Here is a 27,670-nt window from a genome sequence, read left to right as displayed (position 1 = left end):
TAAATATTAGCTTTCTTCCAGACTTCTGGAACTTCCCTGGTGTTCCAAGACTTACTGAAAATCCACATTAACAGTCGGGCGGGCTCCTCAGCCAGGTCTTTTAAAGTTCTTGGATGTAAGTTATCTGGGGCACCTGATTTAAGAATGCCCAACTTTAATAGCTGCTGTTTAACATCCTACTAGGGTGACAGATCACCCAAGACAAATATCGGGACGCGGGGGGAGGGGGGTTGGGTGACGCGGGGGGAGGGAGGGTGGCAGGGGGGGGGCCCAAAAAAAAAAAAAAAAAACCCTTCCTCCGCAAGCGCTGGAGGGAGGCCCGGGAGACTCAGAGGGAGCGCGGGGCCGGGGTGAGTAAGAGTCCGGCCTGGCCCCGAGCAGTTGGGTGGTAGGGCGAGGAGGGGAGCGGCCCGCGGGGCCAGGCGGCAGCTGTTCTCACCCCCGGCCAGCGGGACTTGGGAGCAGCCGCTGCTGCAGCTCCCACTGCCGCGGGGGCAGGAAGCGGCCATGGCGCTCCGCGGCTGCGGCGCCCCCGAACCTCCCGAGCCGGGGCCTGCTGCGGGGACCCAGCAGCGCGCACGCTGGGCCCAGCCCCTGGCCAGCGTCTGGGCTGCTGCCCAGCTGGTACTATCCCGCGGCAGCCCCGGAGTGGGGGCAGCAGGCCCCAGCCCCCCCGTCCCGCAGGGGAACGAACGGGGCTGGGCTGCCGATGCCTCTGCCCCGGGGCCGCCGCGGGATAGTACCAGCTGGGCAGCAGCCCAGACACGACTGGCCAGGGGCTGGGCTCAGCGTACGCGCTGCTGGGTCCCCGCAGCAGGCCCCGGCTCGGGGGGTTCGGAGGCGCCGCAGCCGCCGAGCGCCTTGGCCGCTTGCTCCCCCGCGGCAGTGGGAGCTGCAGCAGCGGCTGCTCCCGAGTCCCGCTGACCAGGGGGGACAACAGCCGCCGCCTGGCCCCGCGGGCCGCCCCCATCTGCTCCCTACCACCCAACTGAGTCCTGCCTGCTCAGGGCCAGGCCGGACTCTTACTCACCCCGGCCCTGCGCTCCTTCTGAGTCTCCCGGGCCTCCCTCCAGCGCTTGCGGAGGGAGGGGGAATGGTGAGCCCGGGGAAGAGGCGGGGATTCGGGGAGGGAGCCAATCGGGGGACGAGGGGGCGGAGTCTGGGAGGAGGAGGGGGGGTGCGAGCACTTCCGGGCTCCAGGCTCCGGCGCATTTCCTTGTTTGTCCAGTGTCCCGACCGCACGTCGGTCAGGACGCAGGACAAACAAGGAAATATCGGGACAGTCCCGATAAAATCGGGACGTCTGGTCACCCTACATCCTACTGAGATACTATTGGAATGGAATGAGTGCATTCATGTAATGTGACTATCATCTCTTTTTCCCCCCCAAATACAGAACAGAAATATTTATTGAACACTTCTGCCTCTTCTGCTTTATTATTGATAATTCTATCATTTCCATCTAATGGACAATTCCATTGTTAGGGTTCTTTTTTCTTCCCAATATGCTTTAAGAACAGCAAGAACCTGTTATTTACTCTGCTGGTAATGGATTTCTCCTTGTGTTCCTTGGCTTCCCTTAGAAACTGTAGAAAATTGATCACTTCTGATTTCTATTTATTACTTTCAGCTTCCCCTTTCTTCCTTTTTTTTTTTTAAAACATATTTTTATAGCTGTCTTCACTTCCTGTATAAATCAGGTCGGTTTTTAAACTATACAGCCTTCTTCCTTGATTGTGGCCTCTAGAAAATCATTAGAAAAATAAGAATAATTGGGAATTGTTTACAATTAAATTCCTCCTTACAACCGATTTGGCTCATAATTGTTTTCACCTTTGTGGAACTGGCCCTTTTAAAGCACCTACTATATGTACCATTGGTCTGCTCTTCACTCTGTTTGAACATTATAAATGGGATCATAGAATATCAGGGTTGGAAGGGACCTCGGGAGGTCATCTAGTCCTATCCCCTGCTCAAAGCAAGGCTAACACCAACTAAATCATCCCAGCCAGGGTTTGTCAAGCCTGACCTTACAAACCTCTAAGGAAGGAGATTCCACCAACTCCCTAGGTAACCCATTCCAGTGCTTCACCACCCTCCTAGTAAAAAAGTTTTTCCTAATATCCACCTCTAAACCTCCCCCACTGCAACTTGAGACCATTACTCCTTGTTCCGTCATCTGCTACCACTGAGAACAGTCTAAATCCATCCTCTTTGGAACCCCCTTCAGGTAGTTGAAAGCAGCTATCAAATCCCCACCTCATTCTTCTCTTCTGCAGACTAAACAATCCCAGTTCCCTCAGCCTCTCCTCATAAGTCATGTGCTCCAGGCCCCTAATCATTTCTGTTCCCTCTGTGGGACTCCTTCCAATTTTTCCACATCCTTCTTGTAGTGTGGGCCCAAAACTGGACACAGTACTCCAGATGAGGCCTCACCAATGCCAAATAGAGGAGAGTGATCACATCCCTGGATCTGCTGGCAATGCCCCTACTTATACAGCCCAAAATGCTGTTAGCCTTCTTGGCAACAAGGGCACACTGACTCATATCCAGGTTCTCATCCACTGTAACCCCTAGGTCCTTTTCTGCAGAACTGCTGCCTAGCCATTCAGTCCCTAGTCTGTAGCAGTGAATGGGATTCTTCCATCCTAAGTGCAGGACTCTGCACTTGTCCTTGTTGAACCTCATCAGGTTTCTTTTGGCTAAATCCTCTAATTTGTCTAGGTCCCTCTGTATCCTATCCCTACCCTCCAGTGTATCTACCTCTCCCCCCAGTTTAGTGTCATCTGCAAACTTGCTGCGAGTGCAGTCCACACCATCCTCCAGATCATTAATGAAAATATTGAACAAAACCGGCCCCAGGACCAACCCTTGGGGCACTCTGCTTGATACTGGCTGCCAACTAGACATGGAGTTATTGATCACTACCCGTTGAGCCCGACGATCTAGCCAGCTTTCTATCCACCTTATAGTCCACAAGTTATGATCACTTGTACCTAAGTTATCACAGAACTAAATAAGGGGAAGTTACTCTTCATCTGTCAAGATGAAGCCTAGTATAGAATGCCTTCATTTTGGATGCAACACATTTTGAGTTAGAAACAGTCATCTATCTTTAGAATTTCCAAAGCTGTTTTAAATACTGGCAGCCTGGGACTTCCAGCATACCTCACTCAAATTGAGCTATTCCCTAGTCACACAGCCTCTTTTCCCATACATTATAGATTGGCACCTTACACACCTAGCAGCCTGTTTCCCTGTCTGCAGTAGACACCAACTAAGACCTCATCTTGTACTTTCTCGGTTAGAACATTCATCCATAACCATTCACAATCACTTCCTTTCACTTTATCAGTGACTTGTATGTGTTTAAAAAAAAAAAAAAAAATTTCCATCTTTCCCCTTTTGCCAATTTTATCCTTCCTAAATAGGTTATAACCATTGATTTGTAATGCTCCAATAACAGGAATCATCCCACCAGGTTTTGGTAATACCAACTAGATTAAATTTAAAATTTATAAATGAGTAATTCCAACTCCTTATTTGTTACCAAGGCTCCTAGCATTGGTGTATAGGCAATTAAATAATTTCTGCTCTTCATGTCCTTTGGTTCCTTGATTTTCTTCTAAACTTCTCTATTTTGTGCTGAGGGCTCATATCTTCCTTCTTTTTATGCTCCCCTTTTGTTATTAATTTAATCCCCTCTTGCCTACTCTAGCCAGCCTGTCCCTGAGAAAACTGGTCCCCCTTTTGCTGATGTGGAGCCCATCCAAACTGTACACCCCTTCCCCCCCCCCCCCCCCCAGAAGATGACCCAGTGTTCCACAAAAACCCTACACCACTTATTTAGCCAGTGGTTCACTTAAGGAATCTTCTACCTTCTGTCTTCCTTTGCTCATGGGACAAGAAGAATCTCCAAGAAGATCACTTGGTTATTCTTCACACTTCTGAGTCATCAATTATCTGTGAGATATCCTGCAACACAGCATCATTAGTGCCAATATGTACCACCACCACCACCACTGGATCTTTTCCCCATGGACTTCAAAAGGCTATCCAATCTTAGAGTGCCATCTTGGGTCTTGACTCCAGGAAAGTAGCATACTGTTGTGTTATCCACCTGTCCCTTGCAGAATGTTCTTTCTATTCTTTGAGTATTAAATCCCCAACAGGATCATCAGTCTTCCTTGGAGGGCTGAAGAACTCTTTGTGGACAAGCTTGATTTTCTTACAGGTAGGGCAGAAGTGCCATTCACAGATGTCTTGTACATCTCTTCATTCCCTTGGACTAGCTGGACCTTAAGAAGTATCTTTACAAGCAAACAGTTTCTACACTTGAGAACTTGGTATCGACTGGAGACTCCTAGCCACGCAGAACTCCTCTTCTCTCTGCTGGTCACAGCCTGCCCATCCATGTCTACCTTCAGCCCTACGCAGTGGAGACGTGATCACTTGACTCTGGTGGTTACCTACTGAGAAGCCTCCTCTATGACCTCCTCACTCTCCAACTCTATCAACATTCTTAGCATCCATCCCCACCCCACTCCTCCAAAAAAACAAAAACACACCACACACACACAGGATTTTGTTCTGAGGCATATAGAATATTCTGATCATTTGTTGCCAATACACAACTGCTGGATCAGACCATTAGTCAGTTTAAGGGGTACCAGAGGCACAAAGACCTGAAGGACATGCTTTACCAAACCCTTAAGAATTCACCTCTTTATAGCTGGAGTTAACACTTCAGAAAAGCTACCCCAGACACACCTGACCCCAGCCAGACTCAGTCCCAGTAACAGGAGAAACACCATTAGTGTATTGCTTTTAGACAGAAAACTGATCAGTAACCATTTGATAGGTCATACATTTAAAAGATAATGCACATTTAAGATTTTATTTCTGATGGTTTTGTTCTAATGCTTTCAAGACCAGTGAGCAAATGAAAAATAAAAACAAATATGGTCATGAGGTTGCACAAACACCCACATTTCCTTGTATTCATTCCTTAAACATTTCTAAATTTAGAGTGGAAATGTATTTCTCATTCAAAAGAGAGTTCTCTTCAGTGAGTATTTTTCATTTGTTTAAAACAAAGGATATACCACTCACTACAGTTAAATACATCTTTAACATCACTAGGCAGGTGACCTGTATTTCCAAGTTTTGCAGAATTTCAGATAATGATCCAAAGCTGGAGTACGTATCTATGAAATTTGTTTCATTTTAGAAATTTTCAATTTAAGTTATGAAAGTGTACAAACAAGTTTAGACACCATACAGCTCACTCACCAGAAGGGACAGGAAAGAGCAAGGAATCCACACTACAGGTAAGACATGCTCTACGTGCGCTAGTGCCTGAGCACACAGAGGAAGTGATTTTGATGGTGCTAGTTATACCTGCTTTGGAGCGACATCTGGCATATTTCACCCTCTGGTGGCTGAAATACCTTAATACGAGTTATTTACGAGCATAAATTAAAATCTCATTTGAAATCTAACACACAGTATAGCTTGGGAGGTAAGTAGTGGCTGCATACATGCATGCACAAAACCACTAGCAAAAAAATTATGAGCAGGGTAAAAAGCAAAAATTTGCTTCATTAATTCCCAACCCCCACCCCATGTTTTTAAGTATAGGCAAATCAGCTGGTCCATATTATAATAAAAAGCCAGCCCCCCCCCCCCACACACACACACACACACAAAAATCACTTAACACATTTGCTTCTAGTTATGCCAGTTCAAGTCTTAAAAATGTATTTTTCCTTTACATTTATATTTTAAAAGCTTGACAGTCTCTAAAGTTTTCAATACCGTGCCTCCTCTGGACAACGGATTCAAAGTTTCATCTCATGGCAAGAATAAAATCCTGTTTTTCAAAGTTTTACCATGCTAAAATTAACAACGTTGATTTTTCCAGTAATGTATATATTTCAGCCCCTGAAAGCAATTTAAAAAAAAAAAAAAAGTTTAAAGTAAACTGAATTGCTTCATTGCTCTACTGGGTTTTTCCCCCCTCCATCAGCAATCTGATTTCACAACTCTTCTTCTTGTGACAAAGTTTTGTAATTTAGAAAATTTAAAGTTTCACAGTAAATTCCATAACAAAGCCAAGAGGGGAACAGGGAAGAATAGTCTCTGAACTACAGAAGAAAAAAAAAAAAAAAAAAAAAAAAAAAAAAAAAAACACACACACTACACACACACACCCCTTACTACTCAGTATTTTTATACAGAGCTCATGCTCAAACAAACCAATTCCACAGATGTTTTAAGTGAAATAAGGACAGCTATTAGTGATTACTTAACAAGTAAACTTATTAAAATACCATTTAAGTACAATTTTCTTTACTTAGCCTAGCCAAAAGAAAAAAATTAAGTCAACAATTGCTAATGACTACAAAGGAATTAGATAAGCACTTCAAAAGTTCCAGATAGAATAGGGACTAGCCTGGTTCTGCTAAACTCTGACATTATCTACCTGCTTAGAAGAATAAAGATAGTTTTAAGTGATGTGTTTAAACTTAATTTTGTATTAAATAGCTAACTGGAGATTAGCTCTGAGTGAAGGACTAGTGAATACACTGAACAAAGTGACCCACAGAAAGCCAAATACACAGAAAGAACAAGGTAGCTAAAACCAAACATTTTAGCATCAGAAACGGCATAAATTGCTAGAGATATTTTAATACTATGTTTTGTAAGTATCAAAACAGCAAGTTCAACAGTTCTTTGATAAGTCTCAAATCAAAAATTTCAAACATTGACCATATATTAAAAAGGCCCAATCAACCAGGGTGAGCAGGAACATTCAACAAAAATCCAAGCTTTAGAGAAAGCTAAATAATTTTGAAAAGAACCTACAGTACATGTATGGGTAATCACCACAAGAACTGATAAATCGGCAAAATCCAGAACCATAACTTCTTGATTGCTTTCTCCAACAAACTGAACATGTTACCCTTGAATATTTTCTCCTTCACTTTCTACAAGAGTTGTGTATGTGAATCATATGGGACAACGGTTCCCAACTGGGCCTGTCAAGGGGCCACTGTTGAAACCCCAAGGCCCGGCACCCGCCCACAGGTTGGACACCAGGGGCAGCGCAAGGCTGACACCCCATCCCTTGCACCCCCTCCTCCCCCAACAGGGCTGAAGCCAGGGGCAGCACAGGACTGAAACCCTGAGCTCCCCTGTCTACCCCCCCGAAGCCAGGGGCAGTGCATGGCTGAAACTCCAAGCTCTTCCCCCCACCCCACCCCAAACACCCCTGCTGTAGCCCTGAGCCCATGGGCAGAGTTCAGGGGGCACAAGGGTGTCACTAAAACTGCAGTGCCTTACCCAGAGTGGGGTAGTCCTGCGGGCAGCTCCATATACCCTCCACCTCCTCCTCTCCCTCAGCCCCCCTCAAGCCTCACCCTCTGGCCAGATCCTAGGTGGGAAGCCAGAGCCAGGGAGAGCGGGGCAGCTGCTCCTCTGGCTAGTGGTGCCATGGAGTGGGCAGCCCTGGCATTCCCAGTCTGTTGCTGGTGCCTGGGGTTGCAGCTGCTCCTCCGCTCCCAGCCCCCTTTGACTGCTCACGCAGTTGGTCAGAACCTGGCTCTGCGGCCAGCACCCAGTCCCACACAGGTGGGTGGCCTACTGAGTGAGATGGGGGTGGAGGTGGAAAAAGGTTGAGAACCCCTGGCATAGGCTATCACACAGCATACTGAAGTTTTAATGTTCTGTTTTACAGCCTAGAGTGGTCAACCATTTCTACTCATGCAAAAACCACCTAGCCAGACAAAGTTGCAGTACTTTACAGTGTGGTACAAAGATCACTTATAAATCCATTCCATGCAAGCTTTGCCTACTGTGACATGTTTTGAAAAGACTCTCACCATTGCACTACCATGAATGCAGTTCCCCAGGAGTAGCATTAACGTAAGCTGGGCACAGGCACTTTTACCTCTGTATCTAACTTGGCTCAGAACAGCTAGACACAGGACAGCAGTATAATCACTTGCACCCTGTGCACGCTCATCATTGCTGCCCCTGGTGGAAGTGCAAAGGCCATTTCCCAAAATGTGCTAGAGTAGAAACGCCATAGCATGTTTCAAGAACGCAGGAAAGTTTCAACTGTTGACGCTATGCAGTCAGTAATTATTAATAGCAAATAAGATTCACTCAGAACCTGAAGAAAATAAGTCTCAATGCATTTTCTTTGCAGAAACATTCTCTAGTATATAAAATCAAAACACCAAACCAATTCAAATCACTGTTATTCTTAGGGGAAGGGGAAGTGAGTGAGAGGTTAGCAATACCCAGATATGTACAAAGCTTTAGTAGGTTCAAAGAGATACCAAACCCTTTTAAAAAACTCTTCCCACCACCAGCAGCCTTGGCAATATAATTTATGCCCACAGACCTACTAGAGTTTCTCCAAAGCCTTTGCAAAGCGAGACAAAAAAGAAACAGCATCCAGTTACAACAATCATAAGCAGTAGGTCAGCACCACTGCCTTCCTTCACATCTCAGACAAAGTAAGCCCTGCAAATAGAGTATTTTTTAATCCCTCCATATCAAGCTTCCTCTGGAATGCAGATTTCTTTCATTTAGTAACAAGGTGGAGGCCCTGTCAGAAAGGGTGAAATCTCCAGGTTACTGCAGCCTCAGAGTTCCTGGTTCTCCCATTCCTATTTAAGTACTTAAACCAAGTGAGAGGGAAACTATCCCCCAGTTCCCAGTCAGGAATCCAAACTGCAGAGGCATAAGCAACAAGAGCAGTCAGGGGGGCTGTTTAAATCAACATTACACTACAACAAATTGGCCCTTTGTAGCAGGACTACTGTCACCTCCCTCCAGTGAGGGGTACTCAATGAGACAGGGGCAGCCCAGTACCCAGGGGATCCCACGGGCAAGTCCTGCAGCCCCCTTCTCAGGCAAGTGCCCTGCCCACGTGGGACACCAGGGCTCGGTCCCCAGAGCCGGGCCAGGCCCAGCGCGGACAGAAGGGCTGGGGCCACATGCGGGGCACGTTCTGCACCGCGCACGGCCGGCGCTTTGGGCGCCCCTGTCGCCCCCGGGCCCCCCGCAGCCTTGGCGCCGAGACCAGGCCGAGCCGCCCCGGCCGCTCGCAACCCCAGGGACAGCAGGTGAGGGGCGCCGACCCCCGGCCAGGATGCAGGCAGGGGGCAGCGGGGAGCCTCCCGCACGCAGGGGCAGCGCGTCCCGGCTCCGCCCCGGTGCCCTTCAAGCCCCCCCATGCCCAAGGCAGCCACCCCGACGAGCCGAGAGCAGCCCGAGCTCCGGGCCCTGCCCGCCCGCAGCCCGCACGGTGCGGCCGCCGCTCCCGGCCGAGCGGAGCCATCTTGGGAGCAGGGAGCCGCTGGCCGCCCGGCCCGGCCCGGCGCAGCCCCGCCGCTCACCTGCACGATCTCGCCCTCGGCGCTGAGGGTGGCGCCGGCCCGCGAGAAGCGCCCCTGCAGCCCCGTGGTGTAGGTGGTGTAGTCGCCGCTGGGGCTGGACTCGAAGAGCACCACCTCCACGAACGCCGTCTCCTTGGCCAGCGCGGCGCCCGGGGCCGCGGCCAGCAGCAACCCGAGCAGCAGCGGCGGCGGCACGGCCGGGCCGGCGCCGGCCCCGCAGCCCCTCATCGCGCGGCGGGATGGGGCAGCGCCCAGCCGCCGCGCATCGCTCGCCAGCGGCTCCAGCTCCGGGGGCCCGGGGGGATCCGGGCGGGTCAGCGCCCCATGGCGGCGGCGGCAGCAGCAGCGGCGGCGGCTCCTCTGCCCCGCGGCGCCCAGCCCCGCGCCTCCGCCTGCCCCTCGCTCCCCTTCCCTCGCTCCGGCTCCTGGCCTGCCTGCCAAGCCGCGTCCCTTTCATCTGCTCCACGTGACAGCTACCGCGGGGTTATCCCCGCCCCCGCGCGCTGACCCGCGCCCGCCCGCCCGCCGGCCGCGGGAGCCGCCGCGCAGCACCTGGGCGGGTCACGGGCCGGGGCCGCAGGGGGGCCGGGGCCGGGGTGCAGCACCTGGCCGGGGGCAACCAGGGCCCCGCTCGGGGCGGACAGCGCTGGGCTCGCTGACCCCGCAGCCGCAGGGGAAATCTCGTTAGTTTAGGGGGCCTCGAGCAGGGGACTCGTTAAAGGGTCGGAGCCGGGCGGAGAGGGGCCCTCCCGGTCCCCACGAGCCCGGTCCGCTCCAGGCACGCGAGGCTCCGCTGACGCTAGGGGGCGCCTGCCCGTGTCAAGAAGAACAGGCGTCGGCACGTGCAGGATCCGGCCTGGACACTTGGCCTTGCCTGGCTTCAGCCAGAGCCTGAGTGTGAAGTGTTGCCGTGCAGCAGAGAGCTACTCACAGGGCACGTGGAGCGGGAGAGGGCCCATAACGGAAAGCAAAGTAATAGTTCTTGGAGGTTTTAGTCTGAAAACTGACTGCTAACATGGGCTGCTTCTTACCAAGAAGACTGCTACCTACCTTTCCGTAGCTGTTGACCTTTGAGAGGGGGTTGCACATGTCCGCACTGTAGGCATGTGAGAACCTTTTTCCAAAGCAGTACCTGTCAAAGCCAGAGGGGCACCGCCTGCCACTGCGGGGGGTCTAAGAGGGTGGAACCTTCCCCCCTTTCACTTCCTTCCTACCGCCTAGACTTTACTAGAGAGGGGAAGGAAGGTGGCTTGTGGAATGGACATGTGCAGCACATTTCAAAAAACAACACTTTTGGAAAGGTACGTAACCATTTTTCCTTCAAGTGATTGCACATGTCCATTCATAGAATTCATAGATGATCAGGGTTAGAAGGGAACCTCAGGAGGTCATCTAGTCCAACCCCCTGCTCAAAGCAAGACCAATCCCCAATTCCTCTGTAGGTGACTCACAAGCAGATTAACATGGAGGCAGGCTCAGAGTCTATCTGAACAGCAATTGTAGAACAATCCATCAAAAACTGGCATAGTTCCTGGATTGATGGGAAATGGCATAATGAGCAGCAAAAGTTTGTACCGAGGACCTGGTTGGTGCTTTGCAAAGGTCTTCAGTAGGTACTTGTGCTAGAAAAGCTGCCTGTGCTCTAGTCAAATGAGCCAACAGTCTGGGGGTGACATGCTAACTGGTAGCCCAAATAAATGCAAGAGGAAATCCTCTGAGTGGAAACCAGTTTGCCTATCACCGTGTCCAGCATCACAACAAATCACTTTGTGAGGATCTAAAAAGGGCTGGTGCAATCCACGTGGAAGGACAATGCTCTCCTCACATCCACCTAATGAAGCTTCTGTTCATCTATGTGCATGTGAGGCTTCAGGAAAAATGTTGATAAATAAATTGCCAGATTAACATGGAAATTGGAAACTAGCTTTGTCAAGAATTTTGGGTGAAGGTAGAGGTAAACTTTATCCTTATGGAAAACTGTAAAAGGAGATTCTGAAACCAAGGGTCTCAGTTCACTCACTCTCCTTACTGAGGTTATTGCAACCAACCAGGATGCCATAGAAAGGTGGAGGCGGGAGCGTGGCACAAGAGGTTCAAAGGAAGGCCCCGTTAATATTGTTAGCACAAGGTTTAAATCCCATGGGGAACAGGTTCTTGTACTAGAGGGTATCATCTATCCAACCGTTTTAGAAATCTGATAGTTGTAGGGGTGGGAGAAAAAGTGATGATCTACCCTCCAGTGTGTAGTAGCGCTGAAATCGTTGCCACATGTACTTTAGTAGAACTAACAGTCAGGCCTTGCTGTTTTAGGTGCAACAGATAATCCAATCTGGTTAACGGGAACCTGCACTGAAGAGACACTTCTCTGTTGAGACCAGGTAGAAAAATGTTTCCATTTGGCCAGGTAGAAAAATGTTTCCATTTGGCTAGTTGAAGGCTTTCTCCTGTTCAGAAGCACCTTGTGAATGTCTTTTGAGCAAGTCCTTTCTAGTGGTGTTAGCCGGGAAGTATCCACACTGTTAAATGGAGGGCCTGTAGGTTGGGGTTGAGTAGACTGCAGTGGTCTGAAAAAATCACATCTGAATCTAATGGGGGAGGTAGGAGGCCTCACTAAAAGGTTTCAAGAACCAGCATTATCGAGGCCATGCTGCTGCCATTTGAATGAAGCAAGCATGTTCCTGCTTGATCTTGAATAGGACTCTGAGTACTAATGGAATCAGAGGAAAGGCATACAGCCGTGAGTTCATCGGTGATAGCTGAAAAGCATCTGTCAAAGACCCAGGTCTGGAATTCTCTCAGCAGCAGAACAGGAGGCATTTGTTGCAAACAGGTCCATGTGAGAAGTTTCCCCAGAGCTGGAAGATGAGCCTAGCCACATCTGGACCTAGTGACCATTCATGGTGAGGGGACAAAGACCTGCTCAGCTGATCTACTGATGTGTTCTGCTCTCCTGGGAGGTATCCTTCTGGCACAGTTGGGAGAAACGTGCCCTTCCCTGTCTGTTTACATAAAGCATAGTTGCTGTATTGTCCTTTAACACTAACAGTTTTTTTCCCCAGAATATATGGCTAGAAGGCAGAGCAGAGTAGATGGATAGCACGTAGTTCCCTGACATTAATATGAGTCCTCAGCTCCTGCAAGGACCACTACCCTTGAGTTTGTAGGGTTCCGATAGGTGCCCCCCAACCCAGGCACGAGGCATCCGGGACCCACATAAGCGCTGGTTGCAGAGAAATGAAGGGCACTCCCATACAAACAGTCTGAGGGTCTGTCCACCAGTCCAGAGAAGACAAAATTACCTCTGCAATGCAAATTTCTCTGTCTAGACAATGACAACGGGGCATCCTTGAAGCTTCCTGAGGCATAATCAGGTGTGTTACATCATGTGGGTACATGCTGCCATGTTCCCCAGAAGTCTGAGGCAAGCGTGCACTGTAGTAATGGGATGTGCTTTTAGATCCAGTACCAGATCTCAGAGCAGTTGGAACCTTGATGGGGGCAGAAATGCTCTGGTTTGTATAGCATCCAGGAGTGCTCTGATAAACTATTCTTTGCACAGGTTTTTAGAATTGATCTGACTTGACTGAGTAATAGACACAGTACATTGAGAGTGGACTGAATGATACCCACACTGGATAGCACTTGAGAGTTCAACCAGTCTGTCACCAACCAATCGTCCAGTTGGGGAGTGCACGGATTCCCAATCCTCTCAGATATACAACTACCTTATCTTGCACATTGTGAAAACTCAAGGGGCTGCTGCTGACAGACCAAATTAAAGTAGTGTAAATTGGTAATGTGTTTCGTTTGTTAGGAACATGATGAACTTCCAGTGGTCTAGACAGATCACTATATGGAAGTAAGCGTCTTTTAAGTCAAGGGCAGCATACCAGTGGCCCTGTTCAGGGAAGGAATGATGGTAGCTAGGGTAACCATGGGGATCTTCATTTTCTTCAGGTACTTGTTTAACTCCCTTAGATCTAAAATACCCCCTTTTGTTTTGGGAATTAAGGAAATAGAAGGAATAAAAACTGTTCCCCCTGAGGAGTAGAGGAACTTCCTCTACTGCACCCACTGGAAGGAGAGATTAAACCTGTTGTAAAATGGTCTCCTGAGAGTGGTCCTTGAAGAGGGATGGAGAAGGGGGAGGATAGAAACAAATTGAAGTCAATATCCCACATCCACCATGCTTAGGACCCACCGAACTTATGTGACATGAGTCTAAGCACAGAGGAAGTCGTAAAGACAATAGGCAAAGGTAAGGGTAGGAACAGATTCATCTGTAAGTATTGACATGCTGCCTTTGACAAGCCTGTCAAAAATGCATGTTTAGACTGGGCCATTGGTTGAGAGGAATCTGCTGTCGCAGATGAGAGAGGCGGTGGTCAATTTCTATAATCCTGTCCCTTTTTTTTGGCAGGTCTTGGGGCTGAGGTATAAAGCTCTGATATCTGTGAGCCTTCTGGGGCCAGAATTGCTTCCTCTTCATTGCCAGTGTATAAATTCCAAGGGACTTCAGTATTGCCCTCAAATCTTGTAAGCTATGCCGCCTATTGTCCATCGTTTCTGAAAAGAGGGATGGACCCTCAAATGGCAAATCCTAGATGGTCTGCTGTACTTCAGGAGGGAGACCAGAAGATTGCAGCCATGAACTTCTCCTCATAGAAATAGCAGATGTCATGGAACAAGCTACTGAGTCTGCTGCATCCTAACTCTTGTGAATAGCTGTCCTTGCACCCCCGCTTACCCTCCTCTACCATGAGTGAGAACCTGCCTGGAATCCTCTGGTAGCCTGTCTTTAAACTTAAGGATGTTTTCTCATAGGGTAAAATCATAGCAATTTAGGAGGGCTAGCTGGTTAACAATTCTTGGCTGCAGACCTTCTGTTGAATAAGTTTATGACCAAACAGGTCCAGCCTCTCTGATTTCTTACTCTTTGGCGTCAATGCTTGGTGACCCTGACTCTCCTGCTCATGACCTGCTGCCACCACCAAAGGGCCTGGGCGGGGGTGAGAGTAGAGGGGTTTGAAGCCCTTAGAAGGGACACAGTAGCTCCTCTGTGCCTATTTCGCTGTAGGCGGGAGGGAAGAAGGGGTCTGTGAAAGTATTTTAACCAGTTCCAGAATTGCTTCATTACCTCAGAAGTACCACTCTGGCGGGTCTCACAGAAGCTAAAGTATCCACTAGCATGGGGGATTTCTCACAGACCGATTCCACTTGAATGTCTAAAACCGAGGCCACCCTTTTAAGCCGTTCTTGGTGAGTATTGTAATGCCCTGGTGATGGAGAATTGCTCAACATCTCTACAACCTCATCAGGTGATAAGGAAATGACACACCAGGATGCTGAGGCAATTGCTGGTTTGCCACTTGCGGTGTAGGAACTGCCTGAGCAACTTCTAGTTGCTCAGTACCAAGCATCAGAGAAAGTTTCCTGTGATGCCAGTGATCTTGGTGCATCCTTGAGGAAATAGACTCAGGTGAGGAAAGGACCTAGCAGAGGGAGGGACACCCCTCGGTGGCCAGACCTGGTGACGGTGGGCCCCAGGGTTGTGCATGCCATTGTCCCTTGTGACATGTCTGCTGCTGGGACGTCGAGGGCTCTGATGGAAGATAAGGTTCTTGTCTGGTATGAGACACAAAAGACTCCACTTCCGAGTCCGACAAAGATGACTGAGTCCTACGGTAATGGAGGAGCAGAACCCATGTGGTCAGGAGACAAGTAAGTGAACCCAGAGACAGCAGTGCTGGGGATATTAACAACAGCTTGCCCCTGGAGTGCACTGGCCTCCTAGGCATCAGGAGCAGCATCAGTAATGCATGTTCTTGCGGAGCTGGCATAGGCACTACAGACACTGGTACTGACTGGAACCCTTCCTGCATCACCAGGGACATTGGTATTGAGAGGTTAAGTAATTCTCTGGCGACAGTATATGCTTCTGGTATTGCTGGTATCAGGATTGGGTCTGACAAATAGAAACTTCAGGGCTGGCCTTGGCAGACATGGCACAGGTTCTGGAGTAGACGCACCTCCTATTGCAGCAGAGGCATACTGTGGGGAACGCTTCCCCTCAGAATCCCTCCCAGAGATCTTGCTTTTATCTGGCCTCGGTTATGAAGATCTTGCTGGACGAAGTACTGTGTCCTTGGCAAATCTGTCTCCTTTTCAGTACCAGAGACCGAGAATGTGGTGCCAAAGACCTCTCAGGAAGCACGCGCCGCATGAATAGTGCTGCACTTGGAGTGTGCTCTAAACCCAACGACTCCCAGGGAGGGCAAAGTGCCACCTCCATAAGGTGACAAATCTCACTGTTCTGTCTCTTTTTGAGCAAGGCTTAAATCATCTGCAAATGTGACACTTGTCACTGATGTGGGACTCCCCCAGACATCTTAGGCAGCTGGGATGTGGGTCACAGACCAGCATCGGTCTGGCACACGACCAGCAGGACTTGAACTCCAGCGAGCGAGACATGGCTCCAGTCCCAGTATCAAATAATCAAACTTGGTCCAAAAGGGACCCAAACAACTAAAACCTAATATTAACGCTACACTATATCTAATTAACTACTAAGTACTAAATGAGAAACAAACTATATACAAAAAGGGTGAGGAAAATAAACTTGCCATCGCAATACTGGATGGAAGCGCTCCAACAACCATCACTGGCAATAAGAAGGAACTGAGGGGGGTTAGGGGCGGCTCTGCCCTCTTATACTGGCACATGGTGATGCACAGATGTAGCGGGCACTTGAGCTGCCCCAACAGGTGCCACTGAGGGGAAAAGTTCTCCAATAACTGTGCATGAGGCGCACACTCACGTACAGTGAATGGACATGTGCAATCACTCAGAGAACCCCTTTGTTGTATTCAGAGTTGCACATAGTTGCTTAACTAAAGAAAGATTTTAATGGGATTTACTCATGTTAGCACTGCTAAGTCACTTTTCAGTGCCCATCCATCTAGATTCTTGTACTGTGCCCATCACCACAGTATCCAAGCTTTATATGGTGATTAGGCATTTATAAGATGCCTCTAAAACATTGTCATAGATATCTGACTCTTGAGTGAGCTGAATTCTAGTTGAGGTGAAGAGTCATCAACACAATAGTTAAAAATACTGCAGCTGGAACTCAATTATGGTTGATGATGCACAAGCCAACAAGAACTCGGCTGACTTCCACATCCCACTGCAGTCTGCAGTGCTAGCATCTGCTTAGTTTACAAGCTGGATTTCATTTTTCAGGCTCACTGTGTATAGATACATGCTCAGATAGTACAGTGCCTTATAAGAGGCTAGCTAGGTAGGCATGACAGAATCATGGAATCCCATGAAGCTCTATTTTTGGTCACTTTTCAGACTATAGCCACAAGTTAAGTAAATACCATTCTGATTTGATACACCTTGAACTATTGACTTGTATGTAATTTTCGCACTTAGAAATTCAAATGAAAGACTAATTTCTTTTAATGGCATTTTACCCCTTGGTATATGTACTGCATTATTTTTATTTATACAATGCCAAAAAGTGTGCTTAGCATCTAGACATTTCTTGGTGTGTGCAGTTGTTACCAAAAGGGTGATTAGATATTTGATCTCTAGGTTGACAACTTCTGATTTTACGACCAACTCAGACACATATAGGATCCCTTCTTTAAGTAGTTCCCCTTCACTTCCCTCCAATAAATAATGGAAAGGGACATCCCTACCTCTCAATCTTCAAACTTACCAATACATGACAAACGACCAGCTGATCATAGAATCATAGAATCATAGATTATAGGACTGGAAGGGACCTCGAGAGGTCATCGAGTCCAGTCCCCTGCCCGCATGGCAGGACCAAATACTGTCTAGACCATCCCTGATAGACATTTATCTAACCTACTCTTAAATATCTCCAGAGACGGAGATTCCACAACCTCCCTAGGCAATTTGTTCCAGTGTTTAACCACCCTGACAGTTAGGAACTTTTTCCTAATGTCCAACCTAGACCTCCCTTGCTGCAGTTTAAACCCATTGTTTCTGGTTCTATCCTTAGAGGCTAAGGTGAACAAGTTCTCTCCCTCCTCCTCATGACACCCTTTTAGATACCTGAAAACTGCTATCATGTCCCCTCTCAGTCTTCTCTTCTCCAAACTAAACAAACCCAGTTCTTTCAGCCTTCCTTCATAGGTCATGTTCTCAAGACCTTTAATCATTCTTGGTGCTCTTCTTTGGACCCTTTCCATTTTCTCCACATCTTTTTTAAAATGCGGCGCCCAGAACTGGACACAATACTCCAGCTGAGGCCTAACCAGAGCAGAGTAGAGCGGAAGAATGACTTCTCGTGTCTTGCTCACAACACGCCTGTTAATGCATCCCAGAATCATGTTTGCTTTTTTTGCAACAGCATCGCACTGTTGACTCATATTTAGCTTGTGGTCCACTATAACCCCTAGATCCCTTTCTGCCGTACTCCTTCCTAGACAGTCTTTTCCCATGCTGTATGTGTGAAATTGATTTTTCCTTCCTAAGTGGAGCACTTTGCATTTGTCTTTGTTAAACTTCATCCTGTTTAACTCAGACCATTTCTCCAATTTGTCCAGATCATTTTGAATTATGACCCTGTCCTCCAAAGTAGTTGCAATCCCTCCCAGTTTGGTATCATCCGCAAACTTAATAAGCGTACTTTCTATGCCAATATCTAAGTCGTTGATGAAGATATTGAACAGAGCCGGTCCCAAAACAGACCCCTGCGGAACCCCACTCGTTACGCCTTTCCAGCAGGATTGGGAACCATTAATAACAACTCTCTGAGTACGGTTATCCAGCCAGTTATGCACCCACCTTATAGTAGCCCCATCTAATTTGTATTTGCCTAGTTTATCGATAAGAATATCATGCGAGACCGTATCAAATGCCTTACTAAAGTCTAGGTATACCACATCCACCGCTTCACCCTTATCCACAAGGCTCGTTATTCTATCAAAGAAAGCTATCAGATTGGTTTGACATGATTTGTTCTTCACAAATCCATGCTGGCTGTTCCCTATCACCTTACCACCTTCCAAATGTTTGCAGATGATTTCCTTAATTACTTGCTCCATTATCTTCCCTGGCACAGAAGTTAAACTAACTGGTCTGTAGTTACCTGGGTTGTTTTTATTTCCCTTTTTATAGATGGGCACTATATTTGCCCTTTTCCAGTCTTCTGGAATCTCTCCCGTCTCCCATGACTTTCCAAAGATAATAGCTAGAGGCTCAGATACCTCCTCTATTAGCTCCTTGAGTATTCTAGGATGCATTTCATCAGGCCCGGGTGACTTGCAGGCATCTAACTTTTCTAAGTGATTTTTAACTTGTTCTTTTTTTATTTTATCCGCTAAACCTACCCCCTTCCCATTAGCATTCACTATGTTAGGCATTGCTTCAGACTTCTCGGTGAAGACCGAAACAAAGAAGTCATTAAGCATCTCTGCCATTTCCAAGTTTCCTGTTACTGTTTCTCCCTCTTCACTAAGCAGTGGGCCTACCCTGTCTTTGGTCTTCCTCTTGCTTCTAATGTATTGATAAAAAGTCTTCTTGTTTCCTTTTATTCCCGTAGCTAGTTTGAGCTCATATTGTGCCTTTGCCTTTCTAATCTTGCCCCTGCATTCCTGTGTTGTTTGCCTATATTCATCCTTTGTAATCTGTCCTAGTTTCCATTTTTTATATGACTCCTTTTTATTTTTTAGATCGTGCAAGATCTCGTGGTTAAGCCAAGGTGATCTTTTGCCACATTTTCTATCTTTCCTAACCAGCGGAAGATAGAAAATGTGGCAAAAGACCACCTTGGCTTAACCACGAGATAGAAAAGACTTCCCAATTGGGTTGGCTGTTGGAACACCTGAGTTTTGTTGCACTCTAATTGACAGAGCATAATGGTTTCTAACTGTAAAACCTACTTCTAAAAGGATGTTTCTGCCTGTGTGAATCAACTAAACCAGTTTTGCCATCTGTAACTAGCTTCCCCTGGGGCATGGTGGGGGAGGTGGGAAATAGTCCATACTCATGCAATCTGGCAAATTCAATGAATCCTGCTGCTGCTTCCCTCTTCCCCAAGTTTAACTAGTTTAGGTCAACCCTAATAGGACTCTGCTGCCTTACCTGCTCTTCTGGAACCGAAAAGGCTTTCAGTGGGAGCAGCAGCAGCTTCTCTTCTCTTTCCCTCCAATAAGCCATTGTTTGTAGGACAATGGTTGTTTGAAGGATGCAAAGCGTGCCAGCTTACGAGGAGTGCAGCTGCTCAAGGCCTGCTCTCCTCCTTCCTCTGCCCTGTGACAAATGTGATGGTCTTAGCTACTCTCCCATCCCAAGAGGCATCTGCTCCTGAGCAGCTCAGCTTCCTTCCTTCAGGGTCTCTCTCTTCTGCTTTTAAGGAGAGAAGAGGAAGAGAGGAGTAAGGGAAGAGTCTCTCCTCCGTTCCTCACCCCCACCAAGCAACTACTTCTTGTCTGCAGAAGACAGCCTTAATTGGGGGACAAAGCCTGAATCAGTAGCGGTGCAGAATGCACCCCACACTACAAAGGGTTTGAGAACTCTAGGGACATCCCTTCCCAGTAGAGACTCCCACCCTAGAGAGCCTCCCAGGAATAAGTTTTTAATGCATGGAATGTTTACTAATTTGCATGTGAAAGGCAGTGATGTGAAAGCCCTTTTTAGCTGCAATATGATTTCTAATTAAAGTGACTGTGAGCAGCTTACTTTATTAAATCCATACTTTGTCATGTTCTGAGACCCAGTCTACACTACTGCATGTTTTGTAACCAGTTCATGACATTCATCTGATCCAGTTAAGTCCATGTGTCTGTGTTGTGAGAAAGCTGCTATGTTTTTTGGGGAGAGGAAGAGTGCTGGCCTTGAAATCTAGGCTTGTTTACAATCAGTGCATTCTCTAAAAAGATAGATAGCTATCTGCACCATGCCTTAGCAGGGGATAGAGTGCCCAGACAGCAGCAAATATGAGGATACTTTCTGGGATACCATCCTGAGAAAAGAGTTAGGTAACAGCCAACCCAATTGGGAAGTCTTTTCTATACAGCAAAATAATGATAGTTAGCTGGCTACACGATCACCATGTGACAGCCTGGGCCACTGACACTCATGATACATCAAGACCTGCTATGGTTATTAACTATATCAAACATGTTGAATGTGGAACACAAGCCACATTTAGAACCAACTATGCCACTACCTACTTAGAAGCTCTTAACCAAGGGAGCATTGCCAAGATGGTGACCTAAGGCCTGAGGGAAGTGGGGAAGTGGGATACCGGGAGAAAACACCAGGAGGAGGCTGCAGTGGGGGGGGAGGGCTCCTGATTCATACTGGGAAAGCAGGGCAATCGGCTAGTTATCTTAGGTGCATGTACATGAATGCCAGAAGCCTGGGAAACAAGCAGGAAGAATTGGAAGTCCTGGCACAGTCAAATAACTAGATGTGACTGGAATAACAGAGACTTCATGGGGCAGTTCATATGACTGGAGCACTGTCATGGATGGATATAAACTGTTCAGGAAGGACAGGCAGAGGAGGAGTTGCACTGTATGTAAGAGAGCGGTATGATTGCTCAGAGCTTCAGTATGAAATTGCAGAACGGCTTGTTGAGAGTCTTTGGGTTAAATTTAGAGGCAAGAGCAACAAGGGTGATGTCATGGTGGGTGTCTGCTATAGACCACCAGACCAGGAGGATGAAGTAGGTGAGGCTTTCTTTGGCCAATTAACTGAAGTTTCCAGAACACAGGCCCTGGTTCTAATGGGGGACTTCAATCACTGTGACATCTGCTGGGAGAGCAATACAGCAGTGCACAGACAATTGAGGAAGCTTTTGGAGAGTGTTGGGGACAACTTCCTGGTGCAACTACTGGAGGAACCAACCAGGGGCCATTCTCCTCTTGACCTGCTGCTTACAAACAGGGACGAATTGGTAGGGGAAGTAGAAGTGGGTGGGAACCTGGGCAGCAGTGACCATGAGATGGTCGAGTTCAGGATCCTGGCAAAAGGAAGAAAGGAGAGCAGCAAAATACAGACCCTGGATTTCAGAAAAGCAGACTTTGACTCCCATAGGGAACTGATGGGCACGATCCCATGGGAGGCTAATATGAGGGGGAAAGGAGTCAAGGAGAGCTGGCTGTATTTTAAAGAAGCCTTATTGAGGGCGCAGGAACAAACCATCCCAATGTGCAGAAAGAATAGCAAATATGGCAGGCGGCCAGCTTGGCTTAACAGTGAAACCTTCGCTGAGCTTAAACACAAAAAGGACAGATGACTAGGGAGGAGTATAAAAATATTGCTCGAGCATGCCAGGGGTGTAATCAGGAAGGCCAAACCACAACTGGAGTTGCAGCTAGCAAGGGATGTGAAGGGTAACAAGAAGGGTTTCTACAGGTATGTTAGCAACAAGAACAGGTCAGGGTAAGTGTGGGACCCTTAATGAATGGGGGAGGCAATCTAGTGACAGATGATGTGGAAAAAGCTGAAGTACTTAGTGCTTTTTTTGTCTCGGTCTTCACAGACAAGGTCAGCTCCCACACGGCCGTCCTGGGCAACACAGTATGGGGAGGAGATGAGCAGCCCTCAGTGGTGAAAGAACAGATTAAGGACTATTTAGAAAAGCTGGACATGCACAAGTCCATGGATCCAGATCTAATGCATCCAAGGATGCTGAGGAAATTAGCTGATGTGATTGCAGAGCCTTTGGCCATTATCTTTGAAAACTCATCCGATTGGGGGAGGTCCTGGATAATTGGAAAAAGGCAAATATAGTGCCCATCTTTAAAAAAGGGAAGAAGGAGAAACTGGGAAACTACAGACCGGTCAGCCTCACCTCAGTCCCTGGAAAAATCATGGAGAAGGTCCTCAAGGAAATCATTTTGAAGCACTTGGAGGAGAGGAAGGTGATTGGGAACAGTCAACATGGATTCACCAAGGGCAAGTCATGCCTGACCAACCTGATTACTTTCTATGATGAGATAACGGGCTCTGTGGATATGGGGAAAATGGTGGACATGATATATCTTGACTTTAGCAAAGCTTTTGGTATGGGTCTCCCACAGTATTCTTGCCAGCAAGTTAAAATATGGATTGGGAATGGATGAATTTACTATAAGGTGGATAGAAATCTGGCTAGATCGTTGGGCCCAATGGGTAGTGATCAATGGCTTGATGTCTAGTTGGCAGCTGGTATCAAGCAGAGTGCCCCAGGGGTCAGTCCTGGGGCTGGTTTTGTTCAACATAGAATATCAGGGTTGAAAAGGACCTCAGGAGGTCATCTAGTCCAACCCCCTGCTTGAAGCAGGACCAGTCCCCAGACAGATTTTTGCCCCAGATCCCTAAATGGCCCCCTCAAGGGTTGCACTCACAACCCTGGGTTTAGCAGGCCAATGCTCAAACCATCTGAGCTATCCCTCCCCACCATCTTTATTAATGATCTGGATGATGGGATAGATTGCACCCTCAGCAAGTTTGCAGATGACACTAAACTGTGGGGGGGAGAAGTAAATATGCTGGAGGGTAGGGATTGGGTCCAGAGTGACCTAGACAAATTGGAGGATTGGGCCAAAAGAAATCTGATAAGGTTCAACAAGGACAAGTGCAGAGTCCTGCACTTAGGATGGAAGAATCCCATCCACCGCTACAGGCTGGGGACTGACTGGCTAAGCAGCAGTTCTGCAGAAAAGGACCTTGGGATTACAGTGGATGAGAAGCTGGATATGAGTCAGCAGTCTGCCCTTGTTGCCAAGATGGCTAATGGCATATTGGACTGAATTAGTAGGAGCTTTGACAGCAGATCAAGGGAAGTGATTATTCCCCTCTATTCGGCACTGGTGATGCCACATCTGGAGTATTGTGTCCAGTTTTGGGCTCCCCACTACAGAAGGGATGTGGACAAATTGGAGAGAGTACAGCGGAGGGCAATGAAAATGATCCGGGGGCTGGGTCACATGACTTAAGAGATGACGCTGAGGGAATTGGGCTTATTTAGTCTGCAGAAGGGAAGAGTGAGGGGGATTTGATAGCAGCCTTCAACTACCTGAAGGGGTGGGTTCCAAAGAGGATGGAGCTCGGCTGTTCTCAGTGGTGGCAGATGACAGAACAAGGAGCAATGGTCTCAAGTTGCAGTGCAGGAGGTCTTGGTTGGATATTAGGAAACACTATTTCACTAGGAGGGTTGTGAAGCACTGGAATGGGTTCCCTAGGGAGGTGGTGGAATCTCCATCCTTAGAGGTTTTTAAGGCCCGGCTTGACAAAACCCTGGCTGGGATGGTTTAGTTGGTGTTGGTCTTGCTTTGAGCCGGGGGTTGGACTAGATGACTTCCTGAGGTCTCTTCCAACCCCAATCTTCTTTGATTCTATGACTGGAATTCTTGTTCTCTGTAAAGGTAGGAGAATGTAGCGTAACTGTACACCACTCTGTTTAAAATTACCTGATTACAGCCTGTTGTTTATCTTAGGTTCCCAGCCTTAGTAATTGCACAGGCTGGACAACGTCCAGTGATTTAAAAAAAGCATGCATCATTTTAAGATAGGTGATTAAAACAGAAGAGATAGGAAGGCTGCACACTATAATATTATGTCTAACAAATTAGACTAGCTCATGCCAGGCCTACCTATGCTGCCAAGTCACACGATAGAGTCCATTGGGAACATTAAGGTTCATCCTCATTCTTTGTGTTCAAGTCCATCTTAAGTCATGCAAGCAGCATCTAGGTTATTTATTTTTACTTTTTTCAATATTGATCATGTTTCATCTGAGGAGAGCAAGTATCAAGCTGCATGCTACTTGGAAGGTGATGGCAACTCCCCTAAACTTTAAGTTCTTCCCAGCTTCACTGGGTCTTTTTTTCAGGACAGCATTCATTTAGTGGCTCCACTAGATGTTGTGTGTGTCTATGTACCCTTTGATGTTATTTCAACCCTTATAGTGGTTGTTAAGAAATACAGTCCACTACTCTAATTTTAGTTATATTCTTGCACAGGCCTGCTTTCATTATTAATTTGGTTGGCTACAGTATCAAGTGCCTGGTTTATAGCTCTTTTATAACAGTGACACTCCTCTGTGGGGTTCTAATTAAAGAAGAGAGGCCTGGATTTTTAAAAGGTGTTTAGACATTGCTGCACTCAATGTTGCCACACCTAACTGACTTAGGAACCTAAGTTCCTTTTGAACCTGAGATTTAGGCTCCTAAGTCACTTAGTAGTTGCAACACTGAGCGCAGCAATTTCTAAATACCTTTAAAAATGCAGGTCCAAGTTACTTTTTGGATCTCATTCAATTATGGGTGAGGAGGAAATAAATTGGGATAAGCTTGATTTGTGGGGAGAAAGGGGACAGACTAGGACAAGAGTCCACAGGGATGAGACTGGGTTTTACTGGCTAAAGAGACTGATGGAATGAGAAGCCTGAGGATGGGACACCGGGACTGGCTAGGGAGGGGAATGGGACTAGGAGCCAAGGAGTAAAGAAACAAGATGTGATAGGTTGGAAGGGATGGGGCAGAAGGGTCTATACCTATTAGAGCACACTCCCTCCAGAGTTTAGAATGGAATCTAAGATTCCTGATTCTCACCATTCTTCTGCTGACTGCAGGTATCTGTGAAACCCACTGGCAATGTGTCCTGTGCCTTCTAGTGCAGGGTGGGTGACAACCTACTGCTGCTATCAGTTATTCCATTAGCACAAATGGCAGAGTTCTGTGTGGTGGATCTAGAGGTTCCAACCCTGCCAATGACCCCTGTGGCTGTCAACGTGATGGAATTTGGTTTTCCCCCTTTGCTTTCTGTAAAACCTATGAGCAAATGAGTGCATGCATGGGCACACGCACAGTTAAAATCCTTAAAAGTTAGGAAATGTGGAAATTAATGTTGCCTGTGCAAACCTAATTCAGTCCCCTTGTGTGGTGTGTCATCATAATGCGTCCAGTTTTCCACCTACAGGACCTCCAGCTCGTTCAGTGCCCAAGAAGGGCTCAGTAAAGAGGGTTCAGCCAAACATCTAGAGTAATAAGTCTTTGTTTGTCTGTATGAGCATGTGGTTTTGGACAGAACTGGTGAAGATACAGACTGGTTGAGATGAAACATCAGATACTGTTTGGAGAGGAATTTAGGATGTTGCCAAGCTGTACCTTTCAGGGGAAAAAATGTATGGAGAGTCCATTACTAGGGCATGCAGTTCTTCTGTGTCCTTCATAGACGCGATGGCTACTAAAAATGCCACTTTTGCTGAAAGATGTGACCATGAGCAGGAGTGGGATCCAAAGCAGCTGATAACACTAAATTCAATTCCCATTGTGGGGCAGGGTCCCTAATAAGTGGAATAATCTCCCTGTGATATGAGAGTGACATGCTGAGATTGTGCCCACGTGCACCTTGGTGGAGCTCACCACCAAACCTGATCTTTTAGATGCAACAAGTAGTCCAAGATCTTTTGATTTATGACCTGCATAGTTGACACCATGGCTAGTTCCCCAGATAGAGAACTGCTTTCACTTACTAAAGTTAAGTAGCCCTTGTGGAGGACTGCTTCTGAATTATGTACTTCCTCAGGATCTAGTGACCAAGAAACCAGGCTATGATGTGTAATGCCTGAGGTTCAGGTCCAACACCCTTCTGTGATCTTGCAATCTCAGGTCCTTGCCTGGAGGCAGAGGAAGAGGTTCCTTGACTGATAGCTTGCAGAAGTCCAAATACCACAGTCATTTTCCCTGGCTTCAGAAGTGGTATCAGGGAGCTGAAAGGCTTCAGTACCAGAGGGCCTAGCCTCTGTAGATGAAGAGGCTTGCATGGAGAACTGTGATAATGTGGAAGCTTTCCTTTTCTTTGGATTCACAGGCCCAAGCAGCTCTAAGCACTTACATCTCTTCAAGGACGGTAGTGCCCTGCTGAAGGGGATCTCCTTTCCTGGCCTTCTGGGAAGGCCAGGGAGTACTTCTGGCCAGGAAGGAACTCCCTCCAACTGACTGCAGTGGTCTCAATACCAGGGAAAAGGCAATCTCTGTGAGGATATATCTGAGGTGTTCTTAGTGTCGGGTCAGCAAATTAGACACTGGGCCCTGACGTAGCCCTCATCCAAGCACTTCAGGCAGTGAGAGAGGGTTGTGACACACAGAGCAGGGTTTGAAGCTCAGGGACCTAGACATTGAGCTCTGCCTAGTACCAGGGGAACCAGAGCCCACTGATTTATGAACAGTAGAGGACAGTAGGTAAGACAGAGGGGTTAGTTGTATTCACTTTTCGGTCCTCAAACTACCAAAACAAACTAACTGCATGTTCCAAGAAGCTGACAGCCTGCTCCAACCACAGAGCGTAAAAAGGATTGACAGGTCAGCTCTACTCTGTGGAGCACAGGTGTGGCCACCCCAGAGGCATTGCTGCTAGGGAAACTCTCCATCCCTGGTGCATGAGATGTGCGCGTGCACACACATACCCTTAGTGTAATGGACATGTACAATAATTTGAAGAACTACTGATGGAATATGGTTCCATTAAAGAATACGTAGTTCTGTCTAAATTGAAACATGTTGCAAATTAAGTCAGCATTGCTGGAATTCAATTTCAGAAGAAAACCAGGAAGGTACCAGTGTCAAAACATCCAACTGAACGTTTGACATTTCTAAATAAAAAAATTGTTTGAAGAACAAGTGTCTTGTGTTAAAAATGTTGTAGTTCTGTATAATATACAAATGTACATAATGTATATAATGTACAAAATTTTAATAAAGTCAAAATGGAAACAATTTTGATTGCCCCAAAATGATTTTTTTGAGGGGTGGAATGGTAATTTTCTTTTGGCAAGTTTCAAATTTTTTAATTTTTGTTCCAATTCAGAACAAGGCCAAATTTGGAAGTCTCAGAATTCTTAATAAATCTGAATTCTGTCCTCCACACAGCTCTGTTAGTAAGTAATGCAAAGGGCTACACTTGGGAGTGATTGGAAGGTGAGAGCACAGGGAACCAGTTTCAGCTCCGTGATCCTGTGCTGCCCAGTCCCAACAAAGTTTAGAGCAGGCCTCCAGTTGCTTTAATTTCCATTCTACTGGCACAGGAACCCTAAGAGGTCAGGTGAGGATAGGAGCAGTTCTGCTATGGCCCTCCCCCCACAACATATTCCCCTCCCCTTTCCTTTCCCGACTGAAGATGGATGGAAGGAACTCATGCAGGAGCCAACTCTGTGGCTTCTTCCAGCCTTACACAGTGACCAGTTCCCCTTCTGAAGGGGAGATTCTCCACTGGCCAACTATGACTGG

The 27,670-nt window shown here is 47.2% G+C and overlaps 1 protein-coding gene and 1 long non-coding RNA gene across 5 annotated transcripts in view; one reads left to right on the top strand and one right to left on the bottom strand.

Annotated features, from left to right (window-relative positions):
* Positions 1-9,885, bottom strand: part of ZNRF3 (zinc and ring finger 3) — a 205,057-nt gene extending 195,172 nt beyond the window's left edge. For 2 of the 4 annotated variants that reach the window (XM_065568953.1, XM_065568954.1), the window contains exon 1: positions 9,411-9,885. In XM_065568953.1, the coding sequence (XP_065425025.1) occupies positions 9,411-9,638 (228 nt within the window). In that variant the 5' untranslated portion in view covers positions 9,639-9,885. The remainder of the gene's footprint in view (positions 1-9,410) is intronic. The other 2 variants (XM_005309711.4, XM_042852342.2) reach the window with 2 other exon arrangements.
* On the top strand, positions 8,883-27,160 carry LOC112060490 (uncharacterized). Its single transcript, XR_010592944.1, has 4 exons — positions 8,883-9,137; positions 11,721-11,788; positions 12,107-12,367; positions 13,831-27,160. It is a non-coding gene; the product is annotated as an uncharacterized LOC112060490 (long non-coding RNA).
* Positions 27,161-27,670: the final 510 nt, after the last annotated feature.

The sequence above is a fragment of the Chrysemys picta genome, chromosome 15 (genome assembly GCF_011386835.1).
Source record: "Chrysemys picta bellii isolate R12L10 chromosome 15, ASM1138683v2, whole genome shotgun sequence".
NCBI classification, from domain to species: Eukaryota; Metazoa; Chordata; order Testudines; family Emydidae; genus Chrysemys; species Chrysemys picta.
The sequence above is the reverse complement of the archived record's forward strand: the minus strand, read 5'-3'. Positions and strand labels throughout refer to the sequence as shown.